This window comes from Prionailurus viverrinus, chromosome A1 (assembly GCF_022837055.1).
Source record: "Prionailurus viverrinus isolate Anna chromosome A1, UM_Priviv_1.0, whole genome shotgun sequence".
Taxonomy (NCBI): Eukaryota; Metazoa; Chordata; class Mammalia; order Carnivora; family Felidae; genus Prionailurus; species Prionailurus viverrinus.
The window spans coordinates 125755936-125771317 of NC_062561.1; the positions used below are offsets into that span (position 1 = coordinate 125755936).

General features: G+C 37.0%; 1 protein-coding gene and 1 long non-coding RNA gene across 6 annotated transcripts in view; one reads left to right on the forward strand and one right to left on the reverse strand.

Annotated features, from left to right (window-relative positions):
- The window catches only part of MAP3K1 (mitogen-activated protein kinase kinase kinase 1), a 77876-nt gene extending 63480 nt beyond the window's left edge, over window positions 1–14396 (forward strand). For 2 of the 4 annotated variants that reach the window (XM_047839874.1, XM_047840075.1), the window contains exons 11-20: window positions 925–1046; window positions 2632–2723; window positions 2980–3169; window positions 3474–4758; window positions 5125–5277; window positions 6025–6187; window positions 8330–8461; window positions 9294–9436; window positions 10409–10540; window positions 11772–14396. In XM_047839874.1, coding sequence (XP_047695830.1) covers window positions 925–1046; window positions 2632–2723; window positions 2980–3169; window positions 3474–4758; window positions 5125–5277; window positions 6025–6187; window positions 8330–8461; window positions 9294–9436; window positions 10409–10540; window positions 11772–11921 — 2562 coding nt within the window. In that variant the 3' untranslated portion in view covers window positions 11922–14396. Of the gene's footprint in view, window positions 1–924; window positions 1047–2631; window positions 2724–2979; window positions 3170–3473; window positions 4759–5124; window positions 5278–6024; window positions 6188–8329; window positions 8462–9293; window positions 9437–10408 lie in introns of all 4 variants that reach the window. The other 2 variants (XR_007148047.1, XM_047839998.1) reach the window with 2 other exon arrangements.
- Window positions 1230–15382, reverse strand: part of LOC125155955 (uncharacterized) — a 41091-nt gene continuing 26938 nt past the window's right edge. For both annotated transcript variants that reach the window (XR_007148447.1, XR_007148441.1), the window contains exons 3-4: window positions 3654–3784; window positions 1230–1947 (exon numbers count right to left, since the gene is read on the reverse strand). This is a non-coding gene — a long non-coding RNA (uncharacterized LOC125155955). The remainder of the gene's footprint in view (window positions 1948–3653; window positions 3785–15382) is intronic.

Consider the following 15382-nt stretch of genomic DNA (forward strand, 5'->3'; position numbering starts at 1 on the left):
TGTCTTTTTTTCTGTTTTAGGATCCAGTCCAGAAACTCACATAGCATTTAGTTATCATGCTCCCTTAATCTCTTCCCATCTGTGACAGCTCCTCAGTCTTTCCTTGTCTCGCACAGATCTTGACACTTTGAAAGTGTGCTGACCACTTATTTTGAACAATGCCCCTCATTTTGGGTTTATGATATTTCCTCATGATTAGGTTCAGTTTATGCATTTTTCACAAGAATATCAGAGATTTATGTGCATTCTTAGTGCACTGTATCAAGGGGTACATGATGTGCCAAGTACTTGTGATGCTGTCCTTCATCACTTGGTAAAGGTGATGTTTATGGGGTTCCTTGCTATAAAATGACAATAAATGTTTTGAGGCAGATACTTTGAGACTATGCAAAGACCCTGTTTCTCTTCAGAATTTCGCTCACTGGTTTTAGCATTTTTCAGTGGATCTTGTCTACAGCAGTTATTATTGTGGTATTCTAATGGTGACTTCCTATTTCTCTCATTCCTTCTTTAATAGGAATTCTTCTATAAAGAGGAGCTGTCTCTTCTGCCTCATTGTGTATTTATTCAGTTTTTAAATTTTATCAATATAGGCTGATGAGTTTTTTAGTCTGTGGGTTATAATGTAATCCTGTCATCATTTAAGTTGTTGCTCATATTATTCCAGTTTTGGCCACTGGAAACTCTTCATTTTGAAATACATACTTTAAAAATTATAGAAATAGTTCAGAGCATTTCTTTCTACCCCATCTATTTATTTATTCAGTTTTTTATTTGTATCAATATGGATTCATGGATTATTTATGGGTTATAAATCTATTCCTATCATTATGTATTGTTTATTAAATTGTCTCAGATTATACCAGTCTCTGATGCTTTTCAAATGCAGTTAAACTGACCTTCAGGTTTCCCCTCCCCCCCCAGAAAACATTGAGAGCCATGCTGGTATATACTCCTTGCCATAGTTTGGCAGAAAGAATCAAACTGCAGAGACTTCTCCGGCCAGTTGTAGACACCATCCTAGTCAAGTGTGCAGATGCCAATAGGTAAGGCCCTATTGATGAACTGCTTCAAACCCTCTTATATTAAAAGCCTAGCAACAAGCCTCATACCTGGTGAGTATTTGATACATATTTATTAAATGAGGCTTTGAATATTGTTTTCTAAAATGAGATTTGAAATTAAAATGTAACACTGAAAGATTTTCAGCACTAGGGAGAAGGGCTAATGGCAAGTAAAAACCAGGCTAACAAACTGCATGGATAACCACATTATTGTGTTGTGATTTTCTTTTATTATAAAGCAATGTCCTTAATCTCAAGGCCAGTTGGTAAGAATAGTAGCTGATACAAATATAATCTCATTTTAGAGAATGAGTTACACAGGATAGGAACCTATAAAATCATTATACCTGGTTGAAAAAACCCAACCATTCCATATTTGCTGTGTAATGGAATTTTACTCTGACAGTTTATGTTTAAAACAACAATAACAAATTGCATATATCGTTGCAATATCCATAAAAACTGACAAGGAGCAAGAGTAATGCTAACTGGGAGAGTAGAAACAGTAAGGTAGAGAAGTGAGGCATGATCATAGTAAAATAAGCTCAGGCTGTGCCTTTATGAGACCACTGGTTCACTTTTATTTTCCCGTTCTGTGAAGTGAGAGGAAAAGATGACTTTTCACTTAGTGAGCATAGCTGGGAACAGTTGTTTGGTGGTTCTCACCTCTTCACATCCAGCCAGTCTCAGGTGGTAAGGAAGCATGGACTCACCCTTGTGCCTCTGCCATTACACCCATTTGGAGCTCTCTCAGCCCAGCCTTTGTCTTCCTCCTTCCATCGCATGCTGTCATTTGTAACTGGTCTCAAAAATTAGGTGCTTAGATTTGATTTGCTTCACATTTCATTACGTCTTTTTCCTCCATTGTTTTCTCTACCCAAGCCTATGGATTGAAAGTATTAGAGATTTTCTTATTAAGGAGAGTCCTATAATATCTCAAGAACATTAACAGGCAAATTAACAAATCATTAGCAAAATGCACAGAAAAATCACATGGTTTTTCAGTATGAGAATCAGTATTTTTCTGAAAACTTCATTGCTTTTGTGGCAGTTGTGTGCTTTCCAGAATTCTAAAGTTAGATTGTTTACCTGGTTGCTTCGATGATGGACATTATAAAAAATAGAGTAGAGGTTTTAAGATACTTGGAACTCACTCTGGCTATATAAGAGAACATGAAGGTTTTGGAGGGGAAAGTTTTGTTTTTAATTCAAGAGATTCTTAGTGAAAATTCAGAAATCAAAATGAGTCTTCTGTCTTTTTTAATGAAGTAATCAAAATATGCCTTTTATCTGGTTTGCTATTTAAATCAACATTTGCTAAGAGCCACTAGTAAAGATTCTGTGCTTAACATAGATGAGGTAAAGCTTATGAAATTAGACCTTAAATAATGAATATTATCTGTAGCAACACTGTAAATTGATTTTAGTGGTGGAAAAGCAAACACTTGTGAAACTATTTTTTGCCACTTTTTCATATGGCATTACATTACTATTGTCCTTTTGTCCTTTTAATGTGTATTTTATCCAGGATAAGATCCAAGTCTGATGTTGCTTCTTTCATTTTTAGTCGCACAAGTCAGCTGTCTATATCAACCCTGTTGGAATTGTGCAAAGGCCAAGCAGGAGAGTTGGCAGTTGGCAGAGAAATACTTAAAGCTGGTAAAATCTTTTTACTTAAAATAAATGTAGCAGGTCTTATCATAATCCCATAATCTCTGATAGGGCAGCTGTATACAGGATTTTGAAGTAATTGTGTAAATTGATTCAGTCAGCTAACATTAGAAATAGGAATTAATCTAAACAATACTTAAAATGAATATAATTAGAGTATTTTTCTTGGTCTTTATGCTATTTTGATCATGTTTTAGATTTTAGTATCACTATTTTTCAGTTATTTGTTATTTCCTTTTTGTAGGATCCATTGGTATTGGTGGTGTTGATTATGTCTTAAGTTGTATTCTTGGAAACCAAACTGAATCAAACAACTGGCAAGAACTTCTGGGCCGCCTTTGTCTTATGGACAGACTGCTGTTGGAATTTCCTGCTGAATTTTACCCTCATATCGCCAGTACTGATGTTTCACAAGCTGAGCCTGTTGAAGTCAGGTAATTTTTCTTCTGCAAATATATTACTTTGTTCTTCCCTCCTACCCCATCCCTACCTTACCCCGCCCCCCCTCCCCAAAGAAGGACACATTTTAGAAAGACTGAGAAACTACAGAACGTATACAGGTTACTACTAATACCTTAATATTTGATTGACATAAAAACCTCAAGCCTGGGCTATTTAATTGAAAATATATAGATCCTTTGTACTGAAAGGACTGTTTTTAAATGTATAAGCTTCTTTTTATTTGTGTATATTTTGCAGTAGTTTTAACTTGTAATTGAATGTGTTTTTTTCTTTCAGGTATAAAAAGCTGCTGTCCCTCTTAACCTTTGCTTTGCAGTCCATTGATAATTCCCACTCAATGGTTGGCAAACTCTCCCGAAGGATCTATTTGAGTTCTGCAAGAATGGTTACTGCAGTACCCCATGTATTTTCAAAACTGTTAGAAATGTTGAATGTTTCCAGTTCCACTCATTTTACCAGGATGCGTCGTCGTCTGATGGCTATTGCAGATGAGGTGGAAATCGCTGAGGCCATCCAGCTGGGCATAGAAGACAATTTGGATGGTCAACATGACAGCTTTTTGCAGGCATCTGTCTCTAACAGCTTTCCTGAAACCACAGAGAACAGCTCCCTTGAGCACACAGACCATTTAGAGAAAACTGGAAAAGTACTGTGTGCCACAAAACTGAGTGCCAATTCAGAAGACATTACTGACAGACTGGGCAGCATTTCAGTAGGACTTCCTAGTTCAACAACAATGGAGCAACCAAAGCCAGTGGTTCAAACTAAAGGCAGACCCCACAGTCAGTGTTTGAACTCCTCTCCTTTATCTCATCATTCCCAATTAGTGTTTCCATCCTTGTCAACTCCTTCTTCATCTGCCCCATCTGCACCAGTTGGTACCGGAACAGATATCACTAAGCATAGACCTCAGGGATTCATTCCCTGCAAAATACCTTCTGCATCTCCTCAAACACAGCGTAAGTTTTCTCTACAGTTCCAGAGAAACTGTTCCGAAAACAGAGACTCAGATAAACTTTCCCCCATCTTTACTCAGTCAAGACCCCTGCCTTCTAGTACTATACACAGGCCAAAGCCGTCTCGACCTACCCCAGGTAATACAAGTAAACAAGGAGATGTCTCAAAGAATAGCATGACACTTGATCTGAAAAGTAGTACTTCCAAATGTGATGACAGCTTTGGTGGCAGCAGCAATAGCAGTAGTGCTGTTATACCCAGTGATGAGACAGTATTCACCCCAGTAGAAGAGAAATGCAGATTAGACGTCAATACAGAACTCAATTCCAGCATTGAGGACCTTCTTGAAGCATCTATGCCTTCAAGTGACACAACAGTAACTTTTAAGTCAGAAGTTGCTGTCCTGTCTCCTGAAAAGGATGAAAATGATGATACCTACAAAGATGATGTGAATCATAATCAGAAGTGCAAAGAAAAGATGGAAGCTGAAGAAGAAGAAGCTTTAGCAATTGCCATGGCAATGTCAGCGTCTCAGGATGCCCTCCCCATAGTTCCTCAACTACAGGTTGAAAATGGAGAGGATATCATCATTATTCAACAGGATGTAAGTACAAGTCTTAAAGAGATTAGAGTTTCTTTGTACCGCTAAAATCTAATTCAGAAATGATGTTTTTTTACACAAGTTAATCATTAGAAGCAATTTTTCACATAGAATTACACATTGTATATAATATCGTGTCATTGCTTAAACACACACTCCTTGACTATTTCAAAGGCATTTCTGGTTGGTTCTATAATGGTGATCACTTCTGCATTTGACATTGGTCACCAACACTGCCCATTCAGAGGTCAACTTTATAGGTAGTTTGGGAAGCCAGACTGAACAAGAATAATATTTTGCGAGGCTAATTTCACAGATCCTTCCTCTTTTAACTTAATAGTAAAAAGATTGCTTTCATTTAATATGTAGACACCCGAAACTCTACCAGGACATACCAAAGCAAAGCAACCTTACAGAGAAGACACTGAATGGCTAAAAGGTCAGCAGATAGGCCTTGGAGCATTTTCTTCTTGTTATCAGGCTCAAGATGTGGGAACTGGAACTTTAATGGCTGTTAAACAGGTAAATATCTGGTGAGCACATAAATGATTTAAATTATAAAAATGAAGCATGAGCAAAAAAGAAAAGTAAAGGCTAGGTCCCTTTGTGTATATGCTTTTGTTCTTTGATTATCACAAACCTAAATTTCAAAGTAAATACTGCCAAAGCACCAAAAGCATCATGAATTCTATTGAAAAGCTGAAGCATGATTATTTTAACAAATTATAGAAACGATCCCTCAAAGTACAGTCTTTAAGTGTGACTATGCATGACGATTCTAAGATGCAACATCAAGGTGGGCCTCATAGTGGCTGTTTTTGGTTTTTGGTTGTGCTTTTTATAAACAGAGGTATGGTTTCATACTCCTTTTAGCAATGTTACCAATGTACCATCATCTCGGGGGCTCTGGTAGTTTACTTTTTATGATGAGCATGCTTATCAAGATAAGAAAATAATGAAGTTTTCATTTTTAAATCACATTGGTTCTTCCATGAATTGGCTTTTCTCATTCTGTCTTCGGTTTGGGAGGATTGGCTATGTCCCATTTTTTGTCACTTTTCTGATATTTCACTGCTTAAGCCACACCCTGTCTAAAAGCGTTTGAATTGGCTTTTCATGAAGTATCTACATTGCATCCATGAGCATAAATGCCAATTCCTATTATATAAGCTAATATGAATTTGCCCATTTTAGATCAGATTGTCAGTGAAAACTGTAAATAGAAATTCATCAGAATTAAAAACCTTATAAACGTGGTTATTGAAACAGGTGACATATGTCAGAAATACATCTTCTGAGCAAGAAGAAGTAGTGGAAGCATTAAGAGAAGAGATCAGAATGATGAGCCATTTGAATCATCCCAACATCATTAGGATGTTGGGAGCCACATGTGAGAAGAGCAATTATAATCTCTTCATCGAATGGATGGCAGGTATGTTCATGTTTTAAATTACCAATAGTAGTACATGAATTTAACTTTCTGGTTGACGTTAAATTTAGGAAAAACATTTTGATGAATACATATTTTTATTAAATAGCTTGAATTTCTAAAAGCAAATTACCCTAATAATATAAACTATAAATAACTTGTCTTTAAATACAAATAAAATATTGTCTCTAACTTTTTAACTTTTTCAGTGGTTTATTTTTGAGAGACAGAGTGTGACAGAGACAGAGTGTGAGCAGGGGAGGGGCAGAGAAAGAGGCAAACACAGAATCCGAAGCAGGCTCCAGGCTCTGAGCTGTCAGCACAGAGCCCAACACGGGGCTGAACCTTACAAACCTCGAGATCATGACCTGAGCGGAAGTCAGACGCTTAACCAACTGAGCCACCCAGGCGACCCTCTGTGTTTCTTTTTAAATGATTATATAGCATTCTTTTATAAGAATAATTTTTTTTTCAACTTTTTTTTTAATTTATTTTTGGGACAGAGAGAGAGCATGAACGGGCGAGGGGCAGGGAGAGAGGGAGACACAGAAACGGAAACAGGCTCCAGGCTCTGAGCCATCAGCCCAGAGTCCGACGCGGGGCTCGAACTCATGGACCGCGAGATCATGACCTGACTGAAGTCGGACGCTTAACCGACTGCGCCACCCAGGCGCCCCAAGAATAATTTTTTTTAAACTGCTATGTATAAGACCCATATTTTTCCAGGTGGCTGTCATTAGTTGGACAGATTTGAGATGTTTTAACATGACAATATAAAAGTGAAATTAAGATATAACTTGGAGGGGCACCTGGGTGGCTCAGTTGGTTAGGCATCTGACTTGGGCTCAGGTCACGATCTCATGGTTCTTGAGTTCAAGCCCCACATTGGGCCCTGTGCTGACAGCTCAGAGCCTGAAGCCTGCTTCAGATGCTGTGTCTCCCTCTCTCTCTGCCCCTCCCCAGCTCGTGCTCTCTCTCAGAAATGAATAAATGTTAAAAAAAAAAATAAAAAAGAAAAAAGATACAGCTTGGAAAAATTAAGCAATGAGGCATAAAATTGAACCTTATCTACGTGAATAAATAATGACAAAATATACCATATATACAGTAAAACAAGTAACTTGGGATGTAATGAATGAATAAGTGGTTTAACTTTTTAGATTTTTTGTGTTTGAAGAGTTGATTTTTAATATGTTCTCTGATGTTGGTCATAGCTAGGTTGATGGTTGTTTTCAGGTTGACTATTACAAATACTTCTCAGTGAGGTTTACTGAGTTTGTGACTTGTACCAGGTCACAACTAGTAGATAATAGAACATGAAGCCTAATGCTCCATCTTCTGGCTCCTCCTATTCTCTTTACCTTCTGCTAAGTAACATGTTAGCACTGTTTATTTAAGTCTTATTATTAAGAAAGGTATTTTGGGGGTGCCTGGGTGGCTCATTTGGTTAAGTGTCTGACTTTGGACATGATGTCGCAGGTCATGATGTCCTCAGGTCATGATGTCGCAGTTTGTGAGTTGAGCCCCACCTCGGGCTCTGTGCTGACAGCTCAGAGCCTGGAGCTGCTTCAGATTCTCTATCTTCCTCTCTGCCCCTCCCCTGCTCGCGTACTCTCTCTCAAAAACAAACAAACATTAAAAAAGTTTTTTTAAAGGTATTTTGGGGGTACCTGGATGGCTCAGTTGATTGAGCATTAGATTCTTGATTTTGGCTTATCTCACGGTCATGAGATCAGGCCCCACATTGGGCTCCACACTGGGGGGTGAAGCCTGCTTAAGAATCTCTCTCCCTCTCCCCCCTAATGCTCTCTCTCAAAAAAAAAAAAAAAAGTGTTTTATGTATCTATCAAAAAGAGAGGTGAATGGTACATTTCAGAAATGGCTCCATGTAAAACTATTAAGTTTTAAAGCTTTCTGAAATCTTGACCTCCCAAAAAACTAGTTTATGAAAGTTTGATGAAAATGTCTAATTGTTAGGAATGTGTTAGTTTTTAAATCAGTTTCACTTCTGATGCAGTGTATAAATATAACATTCCATACATGAATGTGAGTTCATGTGGTGCAAGCTAATGTAACCAAAATGTAATCAATGGTTTTAATTTGGCTTAAATTTATGATAACTATCATTACATGTTTGTCTTAAAGGGGGATCTGTGGCTCATTTGCTCAGTAAATATGGAGCCTTCAAAGAATCAGTAGTTATTAACTATACTGAACAATTACTTCGTGGCCTTTCATATCTCCATGAAAACCAGATCATTCACAGAGATGTCAAAGGTAAGAATTCTTTTCATTACTACCTATTAGCAAGAGGTAGAAATCAAATGTAGTTTTAAAACTCAGACCTTTGTTGATAATTTCTAACTTGAGATTATCTATGGGACTGTTTCCCCTGAGTAACTCAAATCACTAGAATTATTCTAAGTGAAAGGAACCTTTGGAATCATATAATCTGCCTTCCTTAGGCTGTGACTTTTCCATTCTTACTGCTGATTTTTTTTTTTTTTTCAGTCTGATAACTAATGGCAAACCAAGTATAAAATTCAGGTCTCTGATTACCTTTCTTGGTCTCCTGATTTCTACTGCCTCCCCAAAAGTTCCCATTCCTGGTTTTATTTAAAATAACTGGGATATTATGAACTTTTTTGAGAAAAAGCCTTTCAAATCTTTTGCAGTTTATTTTAAGAGCAGCTTTGGTTTCCTGACATGAAAGTCTTTGGCTAGTATTTGACAGTGTGTATTTTGAATTGGTCTTAGGTATATTTCAACAAATTTTGTCTTAAGATATAAGCTACACTAAAACTTTAATGTTGAGGGAAGGTTTTTGTTGGGATTCATTATATTAAAGATTTTCAACACTTAGTGACATTTCACTAAATGTCTGCCTTTGTATCTCTTTATGCCTTCTTACTTTCATCTTCCTTTGAGGATTTGGGATTTTATTTGTTTTACATGTCGATACCAGTGTGCCTTCGAATTGAGAGGGGAGAGTTCTCTGAACCTCTGACATACCCACTTCTTCTGTGATTGTCCTATTAGTAGTATTTTACTGAGATTTGAATCCTTTTGTTTTTTAACATACAAGGTCATTTGCTGTTTTTGTTGACAGGTGCCAATTTGCTAATTGACAGCACAGGTCAGAGACTGAGAATTGCAGATTTTGGAGCTGCAGCCAGGTTGGCATCAAAAGGAACTGGTGCAGGAGAGTTTCAGGGACAGTTATTGGGGACAATTGCATTTATGGCACCTGAGGTGAGAAGCAGCTTTGAGTGTGCTGAAAGAAAATATCTGGAGTTCTGTGTGACAGAATTATAGCAAATTAGTTTGCGGTGTTATTCAGTATATGCTTACCACTTAGAAGTCCATGAGTCTAAAAATAAGGTTTTAATGGTATCCTTGATTTCAGACTCTTAATCCCTGCCTTTCTATCTTGGTCTTGACAAAATTTTAAAAGATGGGTTTTCGTAGATTTGCTTAAAAGCTATTTCTAACAAAGAATTTTGGGGTAATTTATACTACTTGTTTTGTAGCAAGCCCAAAGTGCACATAATTAGAAATCTTTTTTTTTTTTTTAAATTTTTTTTTTCCAACGTTTATTTATTTTTGGGACAGAGAGAGACAGAGCATGAACGGGGGAGGGGCAGAGAGAGAGGGAGACACAGAATCGGAAATAGGCTACAGGCTCTGAGCCATCAGCCCAGAGCCCGACGCGGGGCTCGAACTCACAGACCGCGAGATCGTGACCTGGCTGAAGTCGGACGCTCAACCGACTGCGCCACCCAGGCGCCCCCATAATTAGAAATCTTAACAACTGTTCTCTCTCTATTCAAAAGGGAGATGACACAGAAGCAGGACTTAGTAGAAGTTTAAGTAAACATTACAATTCTGAATTAGGCTTCTTTTGTGTTCAGAACTCTTCGTGTTCATATGTAATGATAACTGGTTGTCCTTTGGCCCCATAGTTAACTTCTAAGTGCACTGGGGCTGCTTTGAAATTCTGTGATGTGATCCTTCTTCAGAATCTCCCAGTTCTCCAAAATATTTTTTGTACCACACAGATTAAGTTTGTTGATGAAATAAATGAGACATCAGACTAGTCCATGGAATTGCTGTTTGTACCATTGTTCTGGTTTGAAATAAAAAAACTAGAATCCGTAACTACAGAATGTCTTTGTCTTTTTTTAATGGATCCTATTTCCAAATTAACTCTCTTTTTTATTTTAGGTACTAAGAGGTCAGCAATATGGTAGGAGCTGTGATGTATGGAGTGTTGGCTGTGCTATTATAGAAATGGCTTGTGCTAAACCACCCTGGAATGCAGAAAAACACTCCAATCATCTTGCTTTGATATTTAAGGTATTTATGATATAAAAATTACTTCTTTCCACTAAAATTGGCAGGAGGAAGATTTTCATGGGTTCTCCTTAACTCTCAATCTAATGTCCAGGTAGATCTTCCTTGAAATAAATATGTATGTATACATATTCAGGAATTCATATGGTGCGGTGAATGCTGGCAGCATGTACAGTTGGTTCTCATTTTTCACAGTAGTTAGGCTCCATAAAGTCATTGTGAACAATGAGTTAGCAAATAATGAGTCATTGTTACTAGGTGAAATATGTGTGTATCTCAGACTTTCAAGTGTAAAAATGTAAAGCTCTTCCTTCCTGTATATAATCCACAAATTTTTACAATCTGATTTACTATTTTCTGTATTTAAAAAATGTACACCCAAGTCAGGTGCCAAATCCTGTCTGTCCATTTCCATCAAAGAATAGAATAGTTGAGATTTTTAGCTTTTGATCCAGACATGTGCTAGGTAAAAGCTAGGGCTTTGCAGCCATACAGACCTGGTTTCAAACCCTGGTTCCATAAAGCCGTGTGACTAGGGAAATGATTTCTGTCTACCCTCTGTTTTCTTGGTTATAAAATAGGTATAATAACAGCACCTACTTCATGGGATTATTATGGGAACAAACAAAATTACCTCTGGGTCTTAGTGAAGCCCTTAGCACACAGCTGTCTGTGTGCACAGTGACTAGTATCAGTCCTGTGCACTGGCTTCCCAGCACCTCACACCTGCCATAACTTCTTCCAGCCCTTTTCACACTCCTAGAACTTCCTCATTCAGTGCAGGTGTGTTTCTAATGTACTGGCCAGGTTTGGTCTTGCTCACTTGGAATAGCTCGCTGTGCTGAATATTAGAAAATGCATGATGAAGCAAAGATCACAAAAGCCATACTGGAGAATGAATATGAGTAAAGCATATAGTAAACTGAATACTCTTCCTGTCTGACCATTTTGATGCACTTAGTCTTGTTCATTTGAGACAGTAAGGAAAACCATAGATCGACCTGATCCGGATGTAGTTGATCAATCCAAAATCCTAAAATTTCAAGGTTCTTGAAGGAAGCCTCCCATCCAGCGGGTGAGTTTTTGCACAGATTGTCAGAAGGAAGTCCATCCACTGTAGCCTCAGTGCCTGTGTACAGGATGCACATACAGAGGCTTTGAAATCTATGCACATGTACTAATACATCAGAAGTTCCAATCGTGGCAAGTTTCAACACGGGTGGTTTTCTTACAGATTGCAAGTGCAACTACTGCTCCATCGATCCCTTCACATTTGTCTCCTGGTTTACGGGATGTGGCTCTTCGGTGTTTGGAACTTCAACCTCAGGATAGACCTCCGTCAAGAGAGCTACTGAAGCATCCAGTCTTCCGTACTACATGGTAGCCATTTAGACAAACTATAATGGGGACAGGATGCTCATCAAGAGAAAAAAACTTTTGTGGGGAACCACGTTGATAATCTGCTGGCCTTCATGCCAACGAACAGCTATGAACAAGACCAGTGGGAACCCTTACCTAAGTATGTGATTGACAAATCATGATCTGTACCTAAGCTTAGTATGCAAAAGTCCACAGTTTGTGCAGACACTGTAAACTGTGCCTTTCAAAGAACTGGCCATAGGTAAACAGAAAAGCAATGAAGTTTGCATGACTAATGAACAGCAGCATATTTTGGGGTTTTTTGGAGCACTTTTTCAGCAATATTAGCAGCTGAGGGGCTCAGGATCTATTTTAATGTTTCAATTATTCTTCCATTTCATATCATGATCACAGGCAGGGGGTTCTGCAATTCCGTTCAGTTTTTTGTCACTGGCTATAAATCAGTATCTGCCTCTTTTAGATCGGAATATGCTATAAGTAGCAGTAAATAAATATATTTTTAAAAGTTGATGACTTCTTTATGAACCACAGTTGACCTTTATTTTTTTAAATGCCTGGGCAGTTGTGGTTCACTGTGCATTTTACTGTTGGCCCATTCATTTCGTTTTTGGAAATTATGGTTCTATATTTTCATTTCACCTTCACTTTTGTTTAATATTCAGGGAAAGGTGATCTTTTCAAACCAGAAAAAAAAAATAGAACTAGATGTGAACTAGAGTTTATTAAATATCTTGCTATTGCAAGTGTTTTTTTTAATACAGATTGTTTTTTTAAATTGGAATATAATAAAATACTACCTTCATTGAGTCAGTCACTGCTCTTTTCATGCAGGTTAAATATAAATTCAGTGAAAATCAACTATTCTCTGTGATGCAGCTCACAACCAAGATCAAGATTACCTTGAAATTTATTTGAGTTCTTTTAATGTATTGGTTTCTTTTGTAGGAAACTTCACACCATTGAAGTCTTACTTTGTATGTAATAATCCATCATTCGTCATCACCACTAATAACATGAAACTGCTATTTTCCTTCTACCATGCATCATCTCTTTCCACTAGGCCTGGCTGACCATTAACGAAAAATTAATGACCCAACTATTAATAATAGCGTTTGTACAAAATAAATCTGCTTGGGACTTTGAAAATGTGTTCAGAAAGAAAAGTCAAATGGATTCCACTTACTAATCCTTGAATTTTGCACAATTATCTAATGGTTTTCATCTGAGTGGAATTCAGATACATGGAATCTAGAAGGAAAATGGCAGCTCTTTTATCCTTTTTTTGTGAGTCTTTTAAAATCAAGTACTGATTAAATATTTAATACAGCTTTTTGAGATGTTAAATTTTAACTCTTCAGACGCCAGTTGAATTGTTGCAGAATGAAACAGAATTGGTTATTCTCAAAGACTCAGGATAAACTAAATAAGCTATATAGAGTACATTTTAAATGTACAACACAAATTGGAAGTAAAATAAGTTACAAGTTAAGTTTACAGGGATATATTGCATATAATTTTTAAAAGACAGTTTTGGGTTTTTGTTTTTTTGTTTTTTTTTTCTATGTGAATGTGTCTCTTAGTGAAATTTTACATTCCTTTGTTTTGGAAGATTGGCAATATTTGAAGAGTTAAAAATAGTACCGAAATGTGAAGTTTGGTAGCTCTACATGTGTTGTACTTGACTTTCTTTTTTATTTTCTATCTTTTGTGTGTGACTACTTAGAATTTTCACAACTCTAATAAGATTGTTTCCAAGTTTCTCATGTGCAAGCTTTAACGGATGCACTCTTGCCATTTGATGTACTGGAAGATCACTGGTCAGATCAATACTGTGTCTGACAGAAATGTAAACTGTATAAACTGAGGAACCTCAGCTAATCAGTATTACTTTGTAGATCACATGCCCACCACATTTCAAACTCAAACTGCCTCTAGATGTCCAAATCCATTGTTTGAGTTTGTTTGCAGTTCCCTCAGCTTGCTGGTAATTGTGGTGTTTTGTTTTTTGTTTTGTTTTCAATGCAAATGTGATATAATATTCTTATTTTCTTTGGATCAAAGCTGGACTGAAAATTGTATTGTGTAATTATTTTTGTGTTCTTAATGTTATTTGGTACTCAAGTTGTAAATAATGTCTACTGCTGTTTATTCCAGGTTCTACTACCTCAGGTGTCCTATAGATTTTTCTTCTACCAAAGTTCACTTTCACAATGAAATTATATTTGCTGTGTGACTATGATTCCTAAGACTTCCAGGGCTTAAGGGCTAACTTCTATTAGCACCTTACTATGTAAGCAAATGTTAAAAAAAAAAAAAAAAAAATCTCTGGGTTAAGAAAATTTGGCTTAAATGTATCCTTTGTTATTTTAAATATATCAAGATATTTTAATTAAAATTTTTACCCCATTGAACCAATTTTATAGTATTTGTACCTATTTTGGTGTTTTGTCTTTATAGTAAATAAAAGTTTTTGAACAAAGGTTGGTAATTTTATTTATTTTTTGCCAGCTGCCCCATTATGTCTTTTATGGTTGAAGTATTCAAACCACCATCACATGTTCCTAGTAGTTGTCAAGACTCATTCAAATCCAGAACAAGGTGACTGTTTTATAGAGGTCCCTCCACTGGGAGTTTCATGCTTCTTCATGACTGGATTCAGAGTATGCCTTTGTGACAGGAATATCACAGAGGTGATGCTATGCTCTTCTTAGTGTGTCTTACCAGGAGGCGCTTACGGAGTCAGTCTGTCCGGATGCTGGTGATATTAATTAACTGATCATCTGAGTAGGCTTCACCAATATAAAGTTATCCTTTCCCTTTATAATTAATATGTAGCTTTATGTTAAGTATTTTGCAGAGGTAATATTTTGAGCCTACATAGTTTGTTCTTCATTCACCATTAACTCTCTGCTCTTTGCTTTCTTGCATTCTGAATTATTACTCTGTTAGTTGCCAGATGGTGATTTTCTAGTTCCTGCATTCCTTCTGTATTTTATTAATGGGCATTTTGCTATAATGACTTATTATTTATAACAAAATGGATTTGCAGATTCCTCTTCAGTGAGAGTAAATCCATTATTGTCATCATGTATTTGTTCAAATTGTCATCCTTAGCCACTGGGTGCCTCTGAAAGCTAGCTTCTCTGTCCACTGGCAAGCCACCATTCTTCTCTGAACACTTCTCTGAACACAGACCTATCTTGTGTGTCTTCCACTTCAGCCTGGAGATAAGCCATTTTCCAAAGATTTCTTTGATGGAAACTGATATTTAAAAACAAGATGGTACTCTCTCTCTCTCTTTCTGCCTCTCTCTCTCTCAAAATACACTTTATTTAAAAAGTGGGGGGGTGCCTGGGTGGCTCAGTTGTTTAAGTGTCTGACTCTTGATTTTGGCTCAGGTCATGATCTTGCAGGTCATGAGTTCAAGCCCCATGTCGGGTTCTGCACTGGCAGTACAGAGCCAGC